This window comes from Strix uralensis, chromosome 19, assembly GCF_047716275.1.
Source record: "Strix uralensis isolate ZFMK-TIS-50842 chromosome 19, bStrUra1, whole genome shotgun sequence".
NCBI classification, from domain to species: Eukaryota; Metazoa; Chordata; class Aves; order Strigiformes; family Strigidae; genus Strix; species Strix uralensis.
Genome location: NC_133990.1, coordinates 9,523,221 through 9,546,473, shown reverse-complemented (window position 1 = coordinate 9,546,473; position 23,253 = coordinate 9,523,221). Strand labels below are relative to the sequence as shown.

At 42.0% G+C, this 23,253-nt stretch overlaps 1 protein-coding gene across 2 annotated transcripts in view; it reads right to left on the bottom strand.

The window, feature by feature from the left end:
* The window catches only part of GRB2 (growth factor receptor bound protein 2), a 62,214-nt gene that overhangs the window by 37,854 nt on the left and 1,107 nt on the right, over window positions 1–23,253 (bottom strand). Inside the window, exons 1-2 of one of the 2 annotated variants that reach the window (XM_074889279.1) lie at window positions 15,465–15,600; window positions 10,036–10,276 (exon numbers count right to left, since the gene is read on the bottom strand). In XM_074889279.1, coding sequence (XP_074745380.1) covers window positions 10,036–10,113 — 78 coding nt within the window. In that variant the 5' untranslated portion in view covers window positions 10,114–10,276; window positions 15,465–15,600. Of the gene's footprint in view, window positions 1–10,035; window positions 10,277–15,464; window positions 15,601–23,253 lie in introns of those variants that run through there. The other variant, XM_074889278.1, reaches the window with a different exon arrangement.

The window sequence follows — 23,253 nt, the reverse complement described above, 5'->3', positions numbered from 1 at the left end:
TGTCAAGCTGATGTTCATCTCGCCAAAATTCAAGTACTGTTTTTCTCAACCTTGCCTTCAAACAACATTTTAAATGCCAAATTTCACCTTTAAATGTTTTCACTGTACAGCTTCCACCTCCTCATTTTCCTCCTTGCATTTGTTTCTTCCCTTTCTCTGCAACTGTAGGACACACTTTGAGCACTTGTTTGCCACCCCCCCCCACCCAAGAATTTGGGAGTTTTCCCTGATTAGTTACTGCCCCCAGTAGTTGTAAAGATTAGAGCACAAGACCTGAACTATAGGTTCAGGAGCTCAGGGAAATACCTCTGAAGTGGCAGATTTTCCAGAGGAACTAGCAAAAGATGCACACTTCTGCAGCTTAAAATCCTTCCTAGTATTCTGAAATAAATTCCTTAAAACCTGGAATCTAAATGAAGCTCTTTCCAAGCAGACTATAATCTACTGTTAACAGCAGAAAGTAAAAGTCAGATCAAATGGTTAAAATACAACTTTTGTATTTATGCTAAAGAAGTGTAGGTAACAAAAGAATACTCAAAATTTGACTGCACATAAGGATTTATAATGGAAAAACCTACTCAAGCTCAGCAAGAGTTGCAAGAGTTTAAAATTTTGTGCCAATTTCTCACAAACCAGAGGGCTGACTAGCTTAGACCACAAGTCTTGTGCACTAGCAGAGCTGCTATGATTAGTGGAACCTGCTGGCTCATACATAACTCATGAAGAATTCCCCCCTTTCCTCCCAAGGGAAACAATTTTGCATAACAGCAGCACTTTTTCTTTCCTCCACATGTAAACCTGTAGAGTTTTAGTACAAGTTAGAGCAAGAAGTAGGTTGGCTCAATGCAGAAAGCATGAATTCCAGAGACAAATTATTTAAATGAGAGGTTTTAGAGACTAACAGTATAATTACAGTTCAGCTGAACTGAAGAAAAATGCTTTCTGCTCACTGCATGAGGTCCACCTGCACTGGAGCCAACATACAGTTCACGACAATGCACGCATGCTGACATGAACACTTGCAAAGGAGCTAAATTCAGCAGGTACAAACAGAGTAAACCTACTCTGTTAAGTATCCTCTTTCTATATTTTATTTATAAAGGTCAGTAAAGCTTGAACATCACAATTCTAAATTAATTACTCTACAGAGGTTGACGGTCTACTTCCTAGACAAAAATATCTGTCCTAACTTCTGCCTTATTCCAGTCACCATTCTGACCTGCCCCCACGGGATCAAAAAACCAACTGATTTGATGAATCTTCAATAACAGGACTGTCTATTTGTTTTCATAACCTCAAACAACTGGAGACAAAAGGATCCAAGATCAGGTACAGAAACTCAAGTGAGCAATCACTCCTCAAGGGGAAAAAAAGCCTCTTGGGCTCTTCAAGACATTTAAGACATTTTTTAAATGGGCTTTTATTTAGTATCTACAGAAAAACACTATAAGTAAAGAGAGAAGTACAGGCTGAGAAAAATTATGAACACAACCATTTAAAATGCAAATTTCAGATGCATCTAGTAACTAATCAGGAAGTATTGTAGAGTAGCATCTGGGTTTCAGGAATATAATAAATATCCTAAAAATAATTATCATGAGCAGTTTTGGAGATTGTCGTTTCACTTTTTGCTCTATTAGAGCTCAGCTGTACAACCCCATGTGTTTAGCACATGTCACCATGAAAAAACACATTCTGAAGTTTGTTAAACCAATTCTCACTCGAGTTGTCAGATGGTGGCACCAATCATGCATATAAGACATGGGAACAAGTTCAGGCTCCACCGCAGACAGTCTGCTTCACAACCGTTTTTCTATTCCATTTGAACACCTACTCCTATGAGGTGTTACAAGATAACTTCAAAGTTGAAGGCATGTGCCACTCATGAGCAATGCTTTAAATGCTCAGCAACAGGGCATGAGCCTAGAACATGACAAACAAAGTGCAGCTTGAAGCTTGGCAGATTAAGATCAACAATGCTGCTGTTCCATCTAAAAAAATACAGCTATTTGAGGGAAAGGAACAACTTTATACAGCATTCCCCACACTGTAGGGTAATGCAAAGAAACCCCAAAATACCCAAAAATGATCACAGAATGTATTCTCCTATCCTATTTTCCCTCCGAAGACCCAAAGCATCTAAAAAACCCACATTTTTACTTCCTTGTGTATAGTCTAGTCACTGATGTTTGCCCAACTTGGCAGATAACATTAACTGCCACTGCAGGGCCAGCAAAGGAAATAAAAGAGCAAGAACTGCTGTGGGATAAAACTGCAGATAAGAACTTGTGTATTAAAACTACTGCAGTATCAGTTTGCTGATCTGCGCATAAGTGCAGAATGCACTTCTCACAAGTCACCTACTCATTTGCATTCTGCATTTAACAGAATTTTCAGAGAAAACTGGAACTTATAGAGACCAAAGGCAGCTTTCCTAACAAAATGCTAAATAAAGTAAAAAATAGCAAAACATTGAGACCTAGTGCCTCTTTTCACTAGTGCCCCAATGAAATGGATTACTACACAAAAGCTCCATTTCTAAATCCATAAGATTAGGCATCAGAGGAAGAACAAATGCATTTCCTTGGTCACTTTTCTACCTAAACATTACATTCATCGATCGTCACAGCTTCATCTCTCTGGCTAGCACCTACCCCACCACCACAGAAAGGAGGGAGGGCAGGGGGGAAGAAGGGAAATAGGCTTATCCTTTGCTACACATCTCGCTAATTAAGACCTCCAGAGTAGCTAGCTCAGACACTAACGCATCACACACCCTGTAACATGGAACTAAGCACAGGCTAAGTATTCATCCAGAGTCCTCTCTAAGTTTTGTAAATCATGTTGAATCCCATGATGTAGTTATCATTACTCCAGCTACCTGAAAGTTAGCTGGGATATAGCTACAGAAGATACAGTCCCATCTCTTGGCTGCGCAGTGCAGACATAGACGTACCCGTAATCCTCTGTGCAGAGGGATGCAACAGACTCCTCTCAATTCTGTGTATCGCTTTAACAACACTCTGCTGTCAAACCTGGAAAGGACATTCTGCAATTCAACACCACAGACCAGAAGAAATGTGATGCTACATACACAGTCACGCAGGAAAAACTCAAACAAAACTTAGCTCAACTAGTTCACGTATGTTGCCAAATCCTTTGCTGATGCCCATTACGTGAATGGCTTTAAATGGTGGTTTGGTTTTTTTTTTTTTTTGGGGGGGGGGGGATAGGGGTCAGTGTTTGGATTTTTTTTTTTTAAAGTTATTGTTATGGTTCCAGAACTAGCTTTGATTTTTCAAACCTTTCAAGACCTACGTAAATAAAAGTATTAACAATTTAGCAAAGGTTTTAATTCAGAGGTCATCAGCAAGTTAAGGATAGAAATCTGGCATCATTGGTATAACAGCCTTAAACTAATACAACAGTTCAGTCCCACAGCAATCATGAAAATGTCCTAATGTTATCTTTACTAGGTCTTCCAGTTTAGATTTATATTGTAAAATTCATCAGGTTTGGTAAATTACATTCCCTTTTTGTGCAATGTAAGATTATAAAATTTTTGGCTCCAGTGTTGTTAGGGGACTAATCCTTAATTTTCTTTAATTTTCGAAGAAATAGAATTGGCTTTGCCCAGCACATTTTTTCCCCGAGGTTTAGGCTTTAGTTATTGATTTCTGGCATATAGCCACTGGCAACTTTAAATCACAAGGGACTTTATCAAGGGGTCATATAGTTCACTGCTTATGTTAGGCTGAGCTGTACACAGACAAATTAGAGTCCTTATCTCTCCTTGCTTAGTGGAATCCTTATTGATTATAGTGAGAAAACAGAAAAGTCTGAATTTCACTACAAACAGGATCCCTCTTCCTCCCTCAATTAGCAGCACTCTGCACAGAAACTGAAAAACTATGAGTACTACATGTATGACACACTCAATCCTTTATACATGCCACTAAAAATCATAATCCCTCTTTTCCTCCCCCAACTATGATCAACTTTTACCATTTTAATTTAAAAACTACATCAAAGTTAGTCCATTAACACCTGGGATGTCCCTCAGAATAACTGATTTTAGTGATCTGAAATTCTCAGATGTTCACTTATCATATAGTTAGCACAAGAGAAATGTCACTGAACCAAAGAAGAGAGACAACATTTTTGCGTTACCAGTAAATAAAAACAAAAGCACATCACACTGGTTGCAGTTTGACATGCACGTTGAACAAAGCAACTAGATAATTTAGCAAGCCAAAATCTGATTTGCTGATATGCCTATGCTAACACTTTTCAGAAGTCTGTCACACCAGTCATATCAAAAGCTGGACCTCACAAAGAAGCTGTAACAATAGCACTTCCATTAAATTGGCAGAAGGCAGCTGGAGCTTCAGATTAGCATAATTTCCCCGAGTTATAAGAGAATGCAATACATGTTAGGTCAATATAATAAAATTAGCTGAGCTGACTGCTAGCTTTAATCAGTATCTTGTTTGACATTCAAAACTCCAGTAGGCTTCAGGTAGCACACAGCTCAGAAGAGCTAATTTTTCTCCGCTTTCAGTAACAAGTTTAAATAATCATCACAAATAGCTACTCAATAAAAACAAAGATGCCGTTTTTAAGGAGGAATGTGTTTACTCCTTGCTTGCAAAGACCACTTTACACCTTCAGTCTGGAATACTCCGTATTTATGTCTTCTGCACAGAGACACCTTCAGCAATGCAATCTTGCTCTAAGCAGGTCCAAGCTCTTTTACAAATACAGAACAGGAGTTCCTTCTTTTCTGGGCACACGCACCTTGCGGTGGTTAGGGAGTTCCTTCCCACAACCCCTCCCCCCCATGCCTAGAGAAGTTGGCTAATAAAACACATCCCACCTTCAGATTACTTAAGAACAACAATATTTAGAAGTTTGTTCTAAAAACATAGGCATTGAATAGTTGGGTGGACCAGAAGAATGCAACCGCTTAGAGCGGCATCTCTTTCTAACACAGATCTCCAACTGCCAAGATGCCAAATCAACTACATTTAAGGTAGTTTCACGTGTCTTTGTGAGTCTCTCTGTAAGAAGACCAAATTGACAGAAAATTAAGACTGCAATATTGATCACATATTGATGACAAATATCATCTTCATCCAAGGCCGCCAGCCAAGGAACATGACCTAAGCGCACCTTTACAAATCATCACATAAAACAGAGTTGCCACGTACAGTTAAGTCACAGAATAACGTAGGTTGGAAGGGCCTCTGGAAGTCACCCAATCCACCCTCCTGCTCAAAACAAGTCTAATTAGATCAGAGTGCTTCAGGGATTTGTCTGAGTATCTCCAAGGATGGGGATTCCACAACTTCTCTGGGCAACCTGTTCTAGTATTTGACCTATTTCACTATAAAGCACACAGCGCTCGCAATCTGCCCAAATCATTAATTCAGAAAACTGCTTCTCATGTATTAAAATCACCAAGATCACAATGAGTCCATCCCCTTACAGGAAATGGTGAAAGATGAAGGAGGTTTGTAAGGAAGGGAGAGAAAGAATGAGAATAAAGACAATTTCACCCAAAACAGAGAAAAAGTCTTTGCACTACTCTTCAGCAAACCATGAATTTCTGTTCTCTAGCAGAGACACCACGATGTAACAGCCGATGCAGGTGACGTCAAAGACAAGGGATGAAGAAGAAGAGAAGGGAGACCATGGTCCCCTTGTTTATCATACTCCTCCCTCTATTCAAAATTGTTTCACTGTATCCAGACACAGAAAAATGGTTTTCATGCAGGAACTGAAAATGCCATCTCAGCATCAACTGTTTGCAAACACTCAATCCTCTTAAAGGCTGACAGAAAGAAGATAAGTCTGGTGGCAAACAATCATGCGAACAGAACCTGCGGTGACTGTCAAGTGTATGATCAGGGTAGGGAAAAAAAAAAAATCTTTACTTTGCTGAATGAAATTCCAAGTGATCAAAATCCAATCGAGGAATTCCTTCTTCTAGCATATAGGGATGCTGGTTTGTGTGTCACACAAGTGAAAACCCTCAAATTAAAGACGATGGCCCTCTATTTAAAGCACCACCTGAATAATTTTACTCATAAAAATAATCTGTAAGTGCCCCTGAATTAATTATGTTGACAGCTACTGGGAACAGGAACTTATTCAGTTCTTCAGAAGATCACTTTCCAGCTATGCCCCAACCCTACCACAGAAGAAGGAGAAAGAGGAAATGGAGCAGTGGTCTATAGTTTTTTAAAAAACCCACAATTCTAACATTCAAGATATTCATGAATATGCTTAGTGCTTCTGTATTAACCATGCAGAAACAGTTATCAGAGCACCATGGTATTACCTGTACACTTCAGATTAGGTGTAGGAGGAATAGAGAAAAGATGTGATGATGAGATGAGAGAAAGAATCATTTTTCTTCTCTCCTCCCCTCCCCCAGCTCCTGCCAAACCACCAGCAAGTATTAGCACACTTTAGGTCTGGATATCTGCCAGTTAGCACAAAGGCCAACAAAACCAGAAGGTGCTAGAAATACAATAGTTTTTGGGGACATAAAACCTGAATAACAATTGTAGACAGAGACTGAAGTTAACTACTTCCAACTTCAATAAATACAGCAAGTGAAAGGGGAAAAGACTCAAAAAGCATCATGGCAACTGCCAACTATTCAAAGTCAAAACCAGTAAATAAAAATTTCAAGTAGGAAAGCCTCAGTTTCTTTTTTTTCCTTTTTTACATAACAGGACAGGCCATCTTCACAGCCCCAGTAGGATGCCAGTCACCAGCAAGTTTTTGTGAAGCAACCACCAGTACATGAAAAGAACAGTGATCTTGAGAGCTGCAGCACTGTACTGTAATCAGAAGACTCAGAAGGAAGCAGCAACCTGTCCTTTCTCTGGAAAAGGCTCGGTGTGTAGTATTTAGTGTATTTAAAGTTTCAAGAAAGCTGTCAGTTTGCATCTCCTGACTGGCAATGCCACATAGAACCACTAGACAAAAGGGTAAGGGGATCCAGTGTACTGCCAGGGTTACAAAAATCACAGAAGTAGCTTTTACCATATAGTGCCCACAAAAGAAAGGCCAAGCACTTTTCCTCTTCACTCAGCTGTTTTACAATTGCAAGCCAAAGGTCAACTATCTTCACTCAGTTTTGGAAACCAGCCACAAGATTACTAACAACCAGCTTAATGGCTACAGTTCAAATGCTATTCAATCAAGTCCCGAATATGTGGGTATGCAGCAGTAATGGCACCATGACATCATAGGCAAGTTATCTGCTGAAATCAGAGGGAGTCAGGCAGCATGCATCCTTGCCTTCTCTCCCCACAAAGAGAAACATGAACTTCCAGGAGTGGAAATTAAAGTGCTAGAGATTTTGTTCCTTCCTTAGTGTGGCCAAGGCGTAACACTTCGCTATGAAACAACCTTTTGCCATCATCATATACACCATCAAACTAACTCAACTTCCTGGAGGTGTGTTAAAGACAGGTGCCTAATAGCTAGATTTAAAGAAGTCTTCACTACACATCAAGTTACATGTGTGCCGCAGCCAGGGATGTCAAAAGAGCAAAGCGTGCAGGCACATTCAACATGTTACAAGTTTATTTCTCTTCCCAATTCATGCAAGGGCAGCAGGACTGACCTGATTAATAGGACAGATCACATGAGGCACATGAATGGGATACCCTGAGATTTCTCAGTCATGAGCAAAGTACTAAACAAAACAGATCTGGCACATCTGACAGAAATTAATTTCCACAACCTGAAACACATTTGAAGTGAACCAGACTTTCAAAATGACAAAGTGCCACAGAAGTTTGTCAGTTTAAGTGAACTGTAGTAATTCTAACTGGGTTTGGCTTATTTGTCTGAAATTTGCCAGCTTTAGACAGTGAACCTTACCATGCTGCACAGAACTCATCTCAACTAAGTGCTGAAGAAGGATTCCTGAAAGTCTTGGAGTTTTCACTAACTTTAGTGATAACCTCGAGCAGTTTACCATTTCTATGACTGAGTTTGCTCATCTATGAAGTAAATATGTAAAATTTGTAAGCAATTTCAGAGTATGAGCTGAAAGGAAATACAGTTTGAAGAATTGTTCATCAACACTTTGAGGAAGTGTTCAGCCTAGGTTTTGTGTAGAGTAGGAAAATCCCTCTCTGTATTCTAGGAAAAATGCAGTGATTAATGTAGTGTAACAGCATACATTCCACCATGTTTCTATTATTTTGACAAAACTTGTATCTATGGGATGACATCAAGTGGCTAGGACTCAAGAACATCTATCAGCCACTGTGAGCAGCTGTAAGAGTTTTAGCACAAACTAAACTTTCAAATATCTAAAAAAAGTTACTTTTCCTTTAATTCTTAAACAAGAAAATATTTTTAAAGGAATGCAAATCTCGTAAGACCTTTTTTCATGTACTTCAGCAAACTTCTATAGCAAACTAGACGAAAACAAGAATACACTTTAGAATAAACTATATTTCATTATACTTCATTTTTCCTTCCTTTTCAGCATTTTCTACAAGCTGACTTCAGCTGTGCTCTACTTCAAATACACTATAAAAGCTGAGGATAGCCAATAGTAACCCAGAATAGAAGAGTACAGCTCAGGTTAAGAAAAATAAATGTAAGGTTATCACAGAAGACTTCTAAAATTCTGACAGTCTCAAATGTTTAAAAGCAGCAGAAGGAAATATTCTGGTATTTTATATAAACACCGGAATTGAGGTGTACAGGTCTAACAGGCATTTTTAGGGCAATTATGGGCCAGGAGTGTGTAGGTTATATACAGATGTAATTATTTTAAAAGTTAAGAATCTCAAAGCAGGATACATTTTTGCAACCTTTATCTGTTGATGGCCACACAATATTACTGCATTTTTAACAAAGACACAGTTACGTTATTGAAATATCAGCTATAAAAGATGCATATTAAGTTTACACATAGAGGTTGTTTCCAACTTATCTTAAAATAGTGGTTAAAATCAAGCCCTTCCCTGGCAAAAATTTTCAGCAGCTGAGTAATCCCACTGAGGTCTGCAGGACTTGATTTGCCAGCATACACAAAGTTGCAGCCTTACATCTGCAGGATAGGCACCTCTCAAACCAGTTTCTACTCAAAGCATTTTAGAAAGAAGCAGCTTAAAGTACTTTAATACTAAATACACCACACTAGGAAGGTAAAGCCCATCTTATACGTTTATGGAGCAATACTGACTCAGAATGAAACCCCATTAAAACATTCCGCTATGTGGTTCTTATTACTTGGAAGCAACAAAGCTCAGGGCTATGCTTCACTGAGGCCAAATCACTATGGATTGTTATATTTTACTTCCCTCAAAATAAAATTTTGGGCTTGTTCTGTGTGTCAAAATTCAAATATTTTTCAAATTCCTTTAATATAGCCAAGAGGAAGCCTAGAAAGCCTTGATATATTGAAAGAACCATAGACCAAAATTCCTCTAATGCACTCCAACATCCACTTATATCTGCACAGATCCATTAAATATTCAGCCACAAGATTATCACTCGAGTTCATCAGGACTGAAGATAAAACTCAGCACCAATATTTGACGGCCTGATGCTAAAAGATTATCTGCTGAGAAATAATCTAATCACTGTTCTTTGATGGTGCAATCCTTGGCAGGAGCCAAAGGAAAGAAATACCAAATCGATCTTGATTACTTTAAGGGGTTTCCTCTCGTGGAAGGGAATTCGGTGCAGAGATTATCTTGTACTTCTGCTTAGTCGTAAACATGGTAGCAAATAAGTTTTCAAATATTCCAATCTCAGAAGAGAGAAATGAGAGACTTTGGGATGCATGCTTAAGGCAGGAGCAAAACAGCCTCTCCCCCTCTTAAACGTGTCAGACTGGAATTGAGGAAATCTTGAGGTACCCCGTTAAAAGGAGATGGCGTTCGCTGGGGACGCAGAGGAGGGTCAGGTCTGACGGACAGGAAGAGACTCACGAGAGAAGCCGAAAAGCCCAGGGCCAAGGGGGGAACTCCCGGGCCCTCGCTCTCCACTTACCTTAAGGATATCCCCCCGTTTGAAGCTCAGCTCGTCGTCCGCGGTGGCTTTGAAGTCGTACTTGGCGATGGCTTCCATGCTGGGGCTGCCGCGCAGGGCGGTGCGGGCGCTGGGAAGGAAGCGCTCCCCGAAGCCTCCGCTCCTCCCGCGGCGGCTCCCGGCTCAGCCCTCCCGCGGCCCGGCTCCGTCCGAGACGCCGGCCCCGTCTCTCACATACAGGGAGGCCGGGGGACGATCCGCCCTAGGGGAGGGGGAGGAGGAGGAAGAGACGGGCCATTAGGGGAAGTGGCACGGATCGATGGCCGGGGCCGCGCCCAGAGCCGCTCCCTCCGCCCGGCGCGGCGCGGCCGCCGCTTCCTCCCGCCGCCGCTCGCCCAGGCCCGGCTCGCCCGAGTGACACGTCCCGCGGCCAATGGCCGCCCCGATGGCCCCGGCGGGGGGGGTGGGGGGCGGCACCGCGGCCGGCACCGGCCCGCCGGGAGGAGCCGCCCGCGCCGCGGCAGCCGCCGGCCCTTCGCCCCGCGGGGTGGCCGGGCGGGCAGGGCCCGCCGCCGGCACCGCTTCACCGCGCCGCGCAGCCCGCCTGGCCCCGGGAGGGCAGGTCCTCCCCTCGCCCGCCCGGCAGCGGAACCGCCTCCCGCTCCCCGCGGTCGTACTGACAGCGAGACGGAAAACGGGAGGCGGGAGGGCACGGCGACAGCGGCCGGGGAGCAGCGGGGCGCTGCCCGGCCTCGGCACTGCCGGGGCTGCGCGTCCCCGCTCCCGAGGCACAACACCGAACCCCAACAGCTCCAGCACGCGAGGGAGACAGCGGCCGTGGTGGGGCGACGCACCCCTCTCCCCACTAGGAAAGACCGGTCTGGAGAAGCTTACAGCAATAATTTGGGTTTTTTTACATTCATACAGCTCATATCAATGTAAATACAGTACGTCAGAGAAAGCAGAGAACACTTCTGTGGGTCCTCTATAACAGGACTTCCGTGGAATTGAAATGCCTATCAAAAAGCGTCCTGAAATAACATTAGAGACAAAAGTTTGGGCTCACTCTAAGGTAAAAGCAATCGTCCTGAAATTCCAGCACCTTGAGCAACATTAAAAAAAAAATATAAGCACAGCATGAAAATCAGCAAGTTTGCATATATGGGCCCAGAAAAGAAACGACATCAAACCTGGCAAGGCATATATAGACCCAGTGAAACCACTGAAAAGGCTTAAATCTTCATCTCAGATTAGAATAGGAAGGATCTAATCTACCTCCAGCTACATTTGATAACAAAGAAGGTAAGGGATCAGGAAAAAGTCAAGCAAGATAGTCTGTAAGCTAAAAACCGCCCTGAATACCCCTCTGAAGAACCAGCAGAGAGCTGGTACTTGTCAGTGGTAATTCAAGACAGAAAAGATGTGACAAACACCAGTGAACCCACGCACCTGCTAATTCAGTCTCCCTGGTTATGGCCCAGAAAGAGCCCCGCTATACGCAAAGGTGGCAGATGGCAATAGTATTTTCTCATTTCAGGGAAAAATCTGCCTTACATAAATGCAGTTCAGCAATGAACATGCTTATATTCCACAAGTCCCATGTTTGCCCAACCTTCAGCTCCCCATAAAGAATGACGAAGCTCGAGGCAAACACCAGAAATGAGATTTCCATCACAGGAAACTGGCAGGATGAGAAGAGGTATTTACGGGATTTACCTTGATCAAAAAAAGACCAGCATAGTGAAGTCCCACATGGGCAGGGCTCAGGGTTTTCTGTGCACTCCTACACAGCACCACTGAAATGTCAGTAAGACTGACAAAGCTGTCAACAGCCACGAAGATCACAACCGAACAATCTGCCTGTGCTGCTGCAGCCATTGGAAAGAAATACACTGATCCAAGCTCTGACCAACACACATACTTAAAATCAAAAAGTGTATCATCTTAGCTGCATTTGGATGATTCTAAAATACTTTACTTTCAATGCTGATGAAAAAATACCCATCTTTGTGATGTCAGTCTTCCACACTGTTCTAGCATACTCATGCAAACTGCAACAGTAATTTTCCTTCACCAGGAACATTTTCCCACAGCCTCTATTGTGTTCAGTTCACCATCTCCTCATCTTTCTAACCTGGCCTCTTTGGTTTTTTTAACTGATGGTATTTATAATTTTCTGCTATTACAGCAATGTTAAGGAGCAACATGAATGATTGCATTTGAAGCCACAGAAAATGCAAACATTTGTTCAAGAATTCTGTTTACGTGTCCTGTACATTTCATGGTAAACATCATTGTTTCTATCACTTCTTAAAGAAGTAGTATTACTGGCAGCAACCTTTTGGTGTTTCAAATGGCACAACGCTACGTTTGATGATGTGTACCATTATATGGGCATGCAAACACCATCAGCTAAGGAACGCTGCTCGAAACCCCAAAGTTCCAAACCTAAGAATGCAACAGCAAGTTGCACAGCTTAAACGCTATGTTATAGGCTCAAGACACATTTAAAGCAAGAAATTACTGCCAACTGGTAAATGTGCCTTTATTTGGGGTACACAGGTATTGCTACCTAGTACTGCACCAGCATCTAAGAATTTCACTTTTTTTTTTTTTTTAACTGAAGGAGTTAATACGCAACTTTCTTAGAGAAACTAATGCAGCATTTCCAAGAACTATATTGGCATTTCCCTGAGCTTAGCAATAGTACAATGCTGGGAAATTTTCCAGCACAATTCAAGATGAAAGAGATTCATCATGCAATTTTCTTTAAGCATGCATTCATATTACTACCACCATCGTATATATTGTCAGCATATAAAGGAGGGATGTTTCCAGGTAATGATACTAACAACAGTTGCAGTGTAGAACAAAACTTTAACCATCATGACTTTAGGCAAAAGTGTAGCTGCAGTTTAGGCGCAGAAGTTACATGTAAATTAGGGAAAAGCCTTGAAAATTAATAAACCAAGATACTTACACAGCAAATGTCAGAAAAGGTAAACTTGAACATCAATTCCCTTAAAGTCACTTAGAAAGCATTTGCTGTTCACTAATCTTATTTAATAAGTTCTTATAGACAGTCAGACACATAATTATTAAGATACAAACCAACCAAATGCACAACAAGGGAAAAAAAAACTTACTGGGGAAGTAGCTCATGTTAGGTCTCTGCCCACTGAGAGCACAGCTGTAGGTATTTGCTTCAGGCAGAGAGCACTGAAACAGGACACGCTGCAAATACTATAGTGTGCCCCAGCTCCACAGACTTCAAATGGAATAAGACAGGTACGAATGAGTAACAGTCAAAATATGAATACAATGAACACACATTACAAGAATTATCGGATGATCTTATGAGAGAAATGACTAAGATTTCTCAGAATATCAATACATTTTTCACCTCTCACCTTACTGTGATTTGGGGCAAGATACTTCTCTTGCTCTTAAAAAATCTGGGAGGGCGGAGAAGAAGAAAAGGCAGCACATGCAGCTAACAATAAATTCTTACTAGCAGTACAGTGCTGCAGCTCAGGATGGAATATAAGTAATTATAAATACAAACCTCACTTGTAGCCAACAGGAAACAATTCTCATGTTCTTTTCAACAGATATTTCAGAAAACACACCAGTAAAGGTGGGCTTTTTATACTGCTCTTACAAACAGCATTTCTTGTAGCAAGTGAGAACTTTCTCACTGTTCTCTTTCCACTGTTTTACTGTTCTTCTGGAAAGTGATATGGGCAGGAATAGAAGAACAGACAGTTTAGAAAAGCCAAAGCAATGGAAGAAAGAAGATACATTCAGTGGAAGATTCTGCAAAGAATCAGATCCTAAGCTTCATCAGCTGTTATAGGACAAAACATTACTGAGGGTGGTGGAAAGAAAAATGTGTGGATACATCATCTGGAAGACATGCAGAAATGTTAAGTGCCAGGCTCTAGACAAAAGAATAGAAAGAAAAAAATCATAAGGGCTGAGCACTAATTCAAATTAGCCAAATAAGGAAGTATAACATAATAAATGAATGAGGTAAAATATAAATTAAATTATCAACATACAAAACCCAGAACATTCAGGGTCACACATGATACTCATAATCTACTAGTTTAATATGGTTCAACTTCTTTAAGCACATCTTGTCTAAGGACAACTCAAGACATCACTTACAGAACTAAGCTACAGCACAAACCAAAGATAAAATTATATTATAAATATTATCAGGTAATAGAAAACTTCACCTCTGCCAAAATTTATTTGTCACTTTTTTTTTTCTTACTTTAAACCATATAAAGCAGCTTTAAGTGTTACAAGCTTGCCTAGTATTATGAAATACTTAAAACACTACATGACTTAATCATCATAAGAGATGATAATAATTGAAACGTCTTTTTTTGGCACAAATTTGCAAAGTTTGCACAGAAATAGATTACAAACAACACTGTGTTTGAAGAAGATTAACAATCTGTGACCTTTCAAATTTTGGCCCTTGACCACAGGCATTTTTAAAACAAGGAATGAGCTTCCCTAAACACTACATTTATCTAGGAATTGCTCTCTCAGTTATTAACTGTGCTACATAGTATTTTTCTCTTCAAGTTATAAAACAGATGTCAAAGTCAGATGTTGTGGGAGTTAACAAGACTGTATCCTTGTCTTCTACAGATTATTTGAAACTATATTGGCAAGTTAAAGTTTATCCCACAAAACCAGCACCGAATCTCAAGCAAGAAGTTCAGAAGAGAAAGGAGGGACTGAGAGAAAAATACCTTTCTCTGTCATAGAAACTCACACATGAAGCATGATCCAAAAGGTCTTCGGAGAAAGAAAGGTATGGATGTTAACCTGCCTACAGGGTATTCACAACCTTTTAACCTTTGGAAGCGGCCTGAAGTTACAGAACTCTTCCGAGGAGTATTAAAAATAAGCCCCAAGAGCTACCACCAGCCAACACTCCACAGACGCACGGCAAAGCGGAAAGTGACCCAAGACTAAAACCCGTCGGGGGGACGCAAGAGCTGCGGGGAGAGCGAGGGAATCTCGCCCGGCAGATAACGCCTCCACAGCCCAGGACCTCACTCCAGCCCCCCCCGCCCCGCAGAGCCCGCACCCCGAGAAGCGCCCAGCGCCCCACGAAGGTCGGGGCCCGCCGGGGCACAGGCCCACGGCTCCGGGGCGCAGGGACAGCGCCGAAGCGACTCCTGCGGAGCACGGCGGGGAAAGGCGGAACACCCCAGGGGCGCAGGCCGCGGCACCGGGGGACGCCCGCCGCCTGGGCTCAGCGTATGTCCCCCCCCCCCCCCCCCCCCATCTTCCCGCCCCGGCCCGTGGCGGGCAGGGGAGCCGGGGCCCCGCCGGGAAGGGCCTTCCCCGCGCCACACCGCGGGCTGGGGGGGCGGGGGGGGTCGGCGGCCCGCCGCCCGCCCTCCATCCACACCCCCTTCACTCACCGCGCAGCGCTGGGGGGCGCCGCCCCGCCCCGCCCGAGGGTCCTCGCCGCCTGCCCGGCCCCACGCGGCCTGGCCGCCCCTCCAGCGCCGCCTCGGCTGCCGCTACGGCCCCGTCCCGCGGCCCCCCCCCCCCCACCCGCCGCCGCCGCCGCCGCCGCCTGCTCGGCCGCCGCCGTTCCCGCAGCAACTCTCGCGAGAGCCGCCCTGTCAGCCGCCGGAGCCGCGCCTGCGCGCTCACCCCCCCCGGGCCGAGGGCGGGCACTCCCCGCGCATGCGCGGCGGCGGCGCAGGGGGGACGCGGGGCGGTCGGGCAGGGGTTACCCTGCCCCAGCCGCCGGGCACCGCGCCCCACGGGCCCTCGCCGCGGGATTCGCGTGGAAGCGAGCGCGGAGGAGAGGGGTGAGGCAGCTGAGGTGCTGAGCCCCCCCCCAGCACCGCAGCGGTACGAGGCGGGCAGCGTTGGAGTATATTAATCCCCGGCGGAGGAGGCCCTGAGTACAGGTTTCGGGAGGTGAAACCGCTCAGGGTTTGTGCAGAGTATTTGCCTCATTTATCTGTGGCTCCGCTCGTCTGTGAGACAGGGCAGTCTACCACACCATGGAGCTAGCAAAGAGAAATTAATTTAGAAGCTACCTGTAACTACCAGGGAAATCTCCATGCCAGCGTTAAAGCCGAGCTTGTCCACACAGTGTTTGAGCGGGCACTGGGGCGCAGAACCACTCCCCCAACTCGGAGAGCAAAGGCTACACCTGGTAGAGCCGTTACGTGACAACTACCATCCCTTCCGAGCACTGATTAAGGCACCCATGCTGTAGGAAAACAACACAACAGTGTGAGCACACATTGCAATTAAAATAGGCACAGAGGGCAAAATTCAGATTGCACAGGCAACTAATTCCAGGGTTTAAACTACATGACCCTCCTAACATTCTTTTAGCTTGAAAAGACTAATTACAATATACAGTGAGACAGTGGCTTAGGTAAACATCAGGCCTCGATTCCTCGATAAAGCCACTGAATGAAAAAAAGCTTTCCTCTGGCTCTGGAGAGGAAAGCTAGTTTCTGAACTAGAGGCTTTCCACAACTGTGTTCCTGCTCCCCTGAAAGGATGAGCAACTATAGGCTTTTTTTTTTGGATAGTCTGTTCCTCACTCCCCCACCCCCAGAAAGATGCTGAGATTGGGAATGTGGGGTTTTAAACACAGCACATTCCACAGTATCAAGACATGAGCCCAGATCTGAACTCTGTAGTTTATGTAAATTTAGGATTATTCTGGACCAAGGTCTGGGTTGAAGACTACATCTAATTTAAGCATAGATAACTGATATTTTGTTTTATAAGAGATGCATATTTTTAGCCTCCAGTTAAACCCACTTTCTTTAAGTAAACCATCACACTGGTTGATCTCCCTGGCTGTACTCTGCATGGGGGGGTGTCATGGTTTCATCCATAACAAGACATCAGAATATGTACTGCTACCTCATACAATTTGACTTTACAAATCATGTTCTGTCAGCAGGCAATGTTTGCATTCTCATTCTAAATGCTTAAGCAGCTTGATAAAGATTCCCAATAAGTTATTTTTGGATTAAATTTGTGGCTTAAACCCTTAACAAGATCATTTTATCATCCTAATAGCATTGTACTTAAGGGATTTTAACTTATTCCCAGATTTGGGTGTTGGAAGGTGTGAATTCTCCCAATACTTCATTCAAAAATTGGAAAGGGTGGAGAAAAGGAGTCATAGGAATTGAAGATGTTACAAATGTTTCAGACATTCTTTCTGAGGATGCAGAAGTGATTTATTTAGGATGACAAAGATTTATGAAGTCGGAGCTAGATTCCAAGATCCCTTAAGTCCCCAGCATTCATTCCTAGAACAGGCTTACAGAATCTCAGGTTTCATATATGACCTCAAAATGAGGATTTAGAAGTTCTTAGTAAGCCCTCTGTAAGTTAAATAATATCTCAGAAAAGTTAGAGCAGCTACTTTTAGCTGGACTTGAAAAGCCAGATATGGCTAACAGCTGCCAGTTGAATGATAGCTACTTTAAGAGGCTGCAGCTGCCCGACTTTAAAAGGGCAGTCCTAGAAAATCAAACAAGCAACAAATTTTAGAAATAGCAGAGATCAAAGTGTTATAGAAAGATACTCCTGATAAAGGAGTTGCTGAGATATACTTGCTTGCAAACCAATTAATGTAGAATGTTCCCCCAGCTTGCAAACAAGTTAATGCTTTAGAAAAATACACAACTTACTGTGCAAATATAGTGCAGCTTCACTACAGCAAAAGCTGAAATCCTGACATAGCTGTAAGGAAGGGTGAAAAAGGCACATTGTTTTGCTAGAGGATCAATTTCAAATGTTTTTTGTCGTCTAGGAATAGCTTGAATTTTCTGACAGTTTGTGGTGATAAAATATAATCTAAGATTAGCTCTGAGTATTTTAAGAAGTACTAAGGGTAAGAAAAATCTTGGTGTCTGACATTTCTTTTGGAGACTTTTTTAAACTTCTCAGAGAAGTCTGGGGAAATAAATGTATGGTTTTTGCTATGTATAGATCAGAGGAATATTTGTTAAAAAGTGTATTTTTGTAGAAGCAGCCACTCAAGGTTTAAAATCGCTGCTTGGAATATTCATATTAATACCACGTTACTGACTCAAGACAATAGTTATTGCTGACATGAAATTTAACATTAATAACAGCAGTTACATTAGTGCAAATGTTACTGAAGAAAAACTGTAGTGATAATAATGTGCCTTATCTTGACACAGTCTTTAAACTAGGCTCTATTAGTGTCTGTGTCCTTGCAATGGAATTTAATTATTGTGGAAACTTTTACATTGTTAGGACTCAGAACTACCACAGTATGTCATCTAAAGATTAACTTTTTCTAGTGTTGTCACAGCAAATGCCTGAACTGAGCCTGTTTTTGTAACACGCTGCTTCTCCAGCCCAGCAACTCTGGCATGTATTAAGAGATACTATGTACATGTTCCTAATTTTTGTCACCATCTTATCACTACTGTATGCAGTAAATGTATTCCCTTGTAAGGCTGATGCAAGAAGCTAAATGCTAACCAGGAGATAATTCTAGACTGTTTCTTTTCATTCAGAGGAATAAAGAAGTGACCTCTCACTCCCACTTGCTGAGAGCATCAACACATGCAACTTCAAAGGTGGTTTTGAAAACTAAGCATCAGAGCTTAAATTGGAGCCCAGGGGCCTCTGCCTCAAACAAAAGCACAACTAGGAACTATTGGGAGAGCTATTGAACTTAGAGAGGGTTCATAGTCAGAAAATATTTGCTCTAGCTTTGATTCATATCTGTTCTCTCTATTGGCAAACACAAGGTAAAAGCTTGTGAACTGACACAGTAAGGAAAGAATGAGCTAGTGTGGTCTCCATGTTCTGCATGCACTGTGAGCAAATTTAACTACAGCAGAATCTTTCTGGTGATAGTGCAAGAAAGAGCCCAGAAAGCAATCATATCTCTCAGGGTGGGTCAGAGGCTGCAACAAGAAAAATTCAAGCCTGATTGGAGAACAAGTGATCCTTAATTTGTAGTTCCTTAATTTGTAGATGTTAACTTGATGCAAAGTTGCATGAGGCCAAATTCTTTAAGGCTTCTAATCAATCAAGAGGAAGAATCTAACATCTGAGTACTTTAGATGCTGTCAGCATCAAAGATAAACCAGGGTGGGTGTAATCCCCTTGAGCATGAGTAGGAGCTGCTTGGTGGTTGCTGGAATGTGACATCACATCCCAGCTCTAACAGAAGGAACCTCTGGCCTTGAGTAAGTCCCTCCTTCACCAGCACTGGTGTTTCACAGGCACATCACCCTCTTGACAAACTTCTCAAATGTAAGCAATTTCTTTACAACCATGTGGTTTAACCCTACATTCCATGTACTTCAGCCTCTGTTTCTGCTGAACCACAGGCAGAGGAAGCTTTTATGCTAGAGCTCTCCAAGATGTCTCACTTCATCCTTTCTGTAGTCTGTACATTAGTTCCTAAGCTCATTCTCCTCAGACATGAGAATCTACAATCATCATGAACTATAATACACAATTTCCAGTTTAAGGAACTTTGTGTCTGTTGCAATGATTTTTTTTTTCCATGGCATCTAGCACAATAATGGTAAGAAAATACATGCTAATATGCACCTTTCTTCCTCTGACGCATTTCCTGATGTCAAAGAGCTGTAGTGATCTATTTTAAATCAAACCCCTAACTGCTCAACACACCTGAAGATGCTCGAAATCTCACATTGTGATTCTGCATTATGTTGCTATAGTTCACAGAGCCCAACACTGTGTGTTACCTGAGTTGTATATAAGCAGCCTGATGTATGAACCAAGACAGAAAGCTTCCTCCCATAGAAAACAATTCAGACAATCTGCTATGGGGAATGTAGAATGGATGTAGATAACTCAAGACAGCCCTGATCAATTTTCTTGCAAGCTGAAAATTTAATGCCATAAGACTGTTCTGACAGCTGTAGGGGAACTGACTTGCTGTATACCTCGGAGATGTGCAGGAATAAAGTGGGTGCGGCAAATAGGGGAATGCCAGGAATGTAGGCACAGCGAGGAGGGAATGCTGGGAATAGGGCTGTTGATACTAAAGTTAGGCCATATGCAACAGGCCCGCACATAGTGCTTACAGACAGAAAAGGTAACAAATCCCCTTTGTTCTTAATTAAGTATTAAAATGGTCACCAACCAAGCTTGGCCCATTGACGGAGTCTACAAGACTTAACTGGTATTACTAGAGTTTCTCTAAAACCTTCATTCAAGATCTAGGTTTCTGGTCTAGATATAGGATTTCCCCACATGCCTGTATCTGGAACATTGTGTGACAACTAATTAGAGAATCTGACAGCAAAGCTAAGGAATAAAACCTGTCCAAATATGTTTTCTGTGTCTATTCTTTAAGAGAGCAGGATAGTGAATGGATTGGGTAACTGCTGCATATTGACTACTTAGTTTCATTTTAGTTTACAGCTTTGTGTTAGTGATAAAGGCAACAATATCAAAGGGATATAATAGATGCGTACACATATACACAATATAAACATCCATATTCTGCAAACGGGGAAACACAGGCATAGAGGGCTTGCCCAAAACCATATAATAAACTAACACCACAATGTTCAACAGCATTAGGAACAGAATTTATAGTTCTTGACTTCTGAGCCTTGCTGTAACCATCAGCCAGCTCTCCCTGTTCAGAAACCCTCTTAATGGCTTTCTCACATACACATGGAAATGTCATCACAACTGTCTGTTTCTGTAAAACTGCCCAAGTGCAGTAAATAAGTGTTGATGCTTGTGACCCAGACAGAACAGCTGATCTGCCAAAAGAGCTTCACAATTTTACTCATTACAGATCTCAAGAGCACTTGTGAAGCAGCTTAATCGCCACGTGAGACAAACAGGGACTGTTCTGACTTTTTATAGACCAGAAGACAAGAAAAGTTAGCTTAGCCTCAAAACTATCAGAAAAAAGGTCCAAAACAAAACCAGGCGTGAGTCTTACAGCAAAGCTGAGTGAGCTGGGAAGAATGTAATAAAAGCAGATTCTCTTCCGTACCACATGTGTTTCTATGGTCACAAAGAGAAGAAAGGACAAGATTGTTACAAAAACGACTATGTAGGAAAAGCTGCTCTACCTGGGAACTGTAGTAGCCATTGCTGACATTAAGAAATTAAACAATAAAATGACTTGACTAGGGTCACCCAAAGCTGCTTAAGCTCTGAAAGAAATCTGTAAAAGGGAACCAGATCCAACTATAGTGTGCCATCTCCCCTTTCTTTAGTACAAAAGGGCTTCTGCTGTCTTCCTACTCCCAATTCAGTCATCTGTCATTTTCAGGACAGCTTGGAATTGTCAGTTCAATTACCTTTCAGTTTGAAGAAAAACAAAGCAGATGCTGTTTATTACTAAAAGGCAGAATCTCTCTCTTTTGAGGAATATATCATCTCACTTATTTTTTATAATTAGACATTGCATTATATGCATCTCCCCTATTTATTAAACAATACACAGGAGCTGGGAAGTAGTATCATTCAGCTAAAATGAAATACTATCTTCCCTACAGCTTTGGTAGGCGTGTTGGTCTACTCAACTACTGCTTTTAATTTTTAAGACTCAGACAGCTTTTGTATCAATCTTCCCTTTTTAATTCCTCTTATCACTACACACATTAGAAATATGGTCAATTCCTAGCATCTGTCATGAAATGTGCAAAGGGGTGGGGGAATCAGACATACAGCAATTGCCTTTTCTAAACAATACAAAATTTTCTCACCGATTTAATTGATTTTTAAATTATTTTGCACTACTGTTCAGAAATGCTACTCATCAAATATTGATTAAAATGCAACTTCAACATCTTGCCAGAGAGCTTAACTAAAAAAAAAAAGGCAAAGAAAGATTTTTTGCATACAATACCTGCTTTAAAGTGGTCCTACTCAAATTTTCATGTCTGCTCTACCCGCAGCAGCACACTGATGAGGACTGACTGAAAGGCACATGCAGGGAGGTCAAATAGTTCCCTTGGATCTGTCAGGCACTGCAAGCCATTCAGAGGCGGAAGCTTACTGCAAACTGAGCCGTGTCTCTGCCCATATGTTGTGGTCCCAAGAGGAGACAGTATATCCCTGCGCTGAAGACATGGTGAGCATGAAATTAAGCATTTTCAGACTATACACATAGGTTTGCAATAGCCGTTTCATTTCTGTAAACTCACTTCCTACCAAAATGATATAGGAGGCCTTTACACAGTGAAACAATTCCAAGAAGTACAAGGATGTGGAAAAAAGCACCCAAGGAATAGTTTTAATAGCTATTTTGAAGCAAGTATGGGAAGTGATCTTAATTTGCAGGCAAAAATTGACTGATCTGAGCTTGCCATACCAGATTATTACATTACTATAAACATTCAGAAGTAACATTATCTTGTTTACCTTTAGACCATTCACAATTCTGTAATGTTCAAAAATAGAGAAGATGATGACTTCATGTAAGACAGAGCCCTTTCTTGTAGAACACCAACGTTCTCAGATCCAAAAATCATACCAGTTTAGTGCCTCTTGAGTACTTCACAGCATTTGCCTTTTGAGTTTTCATTTTGTCATTTAGTACTAGAATACATGGGAAGTGCTCTCTGGACACCTGTCCTATTTCTGAATCTATAGCAACATTGTCCAATTTGAGGGTGTTTCTGGTCTCCCAACCATCCTTATAATAATGCATTTTGATGATGTTTCTCATTTAATCTCAACACACTCTACAAGCCCTAAATCACTCCAGGGTGAACAGTTAGATCAGATTTATCAAGGAGGAAATAAAGGCACAAACAGGTTAAAGGTCCAGTCTATCAGCCCCTCTAACTGCATGTTTCATTGACAGAAATTCTATAGACAGCATACTGTGAGTGAAAACAGGTTTTATTAGTGGCTTGTTCAAGACCCACAGGGAATCAGTGTCAAAGGCAAAATAATCCAGACTCCAGATCTCTGTTCAAGATGTATCCTTACTCTGACCTTTTATTTAAAACCTTCTACTAATTAAGTAGATTTTATTGGGGGTAGAAGAGTCTAAAGAGGAACTAACAAGATGCTCACGCAGTACAAAGCACAACTCATGATCTTATGTTATTAAAATTCCAGTAACACATTTATCCTCTTCCCCTTCCTTGTACTGTCTCTAAATTATACCATAAAATTCCCCAGACCTGCCATTTTATTTCCTTCTAAGATACCAAAAACACTTACAGTGTC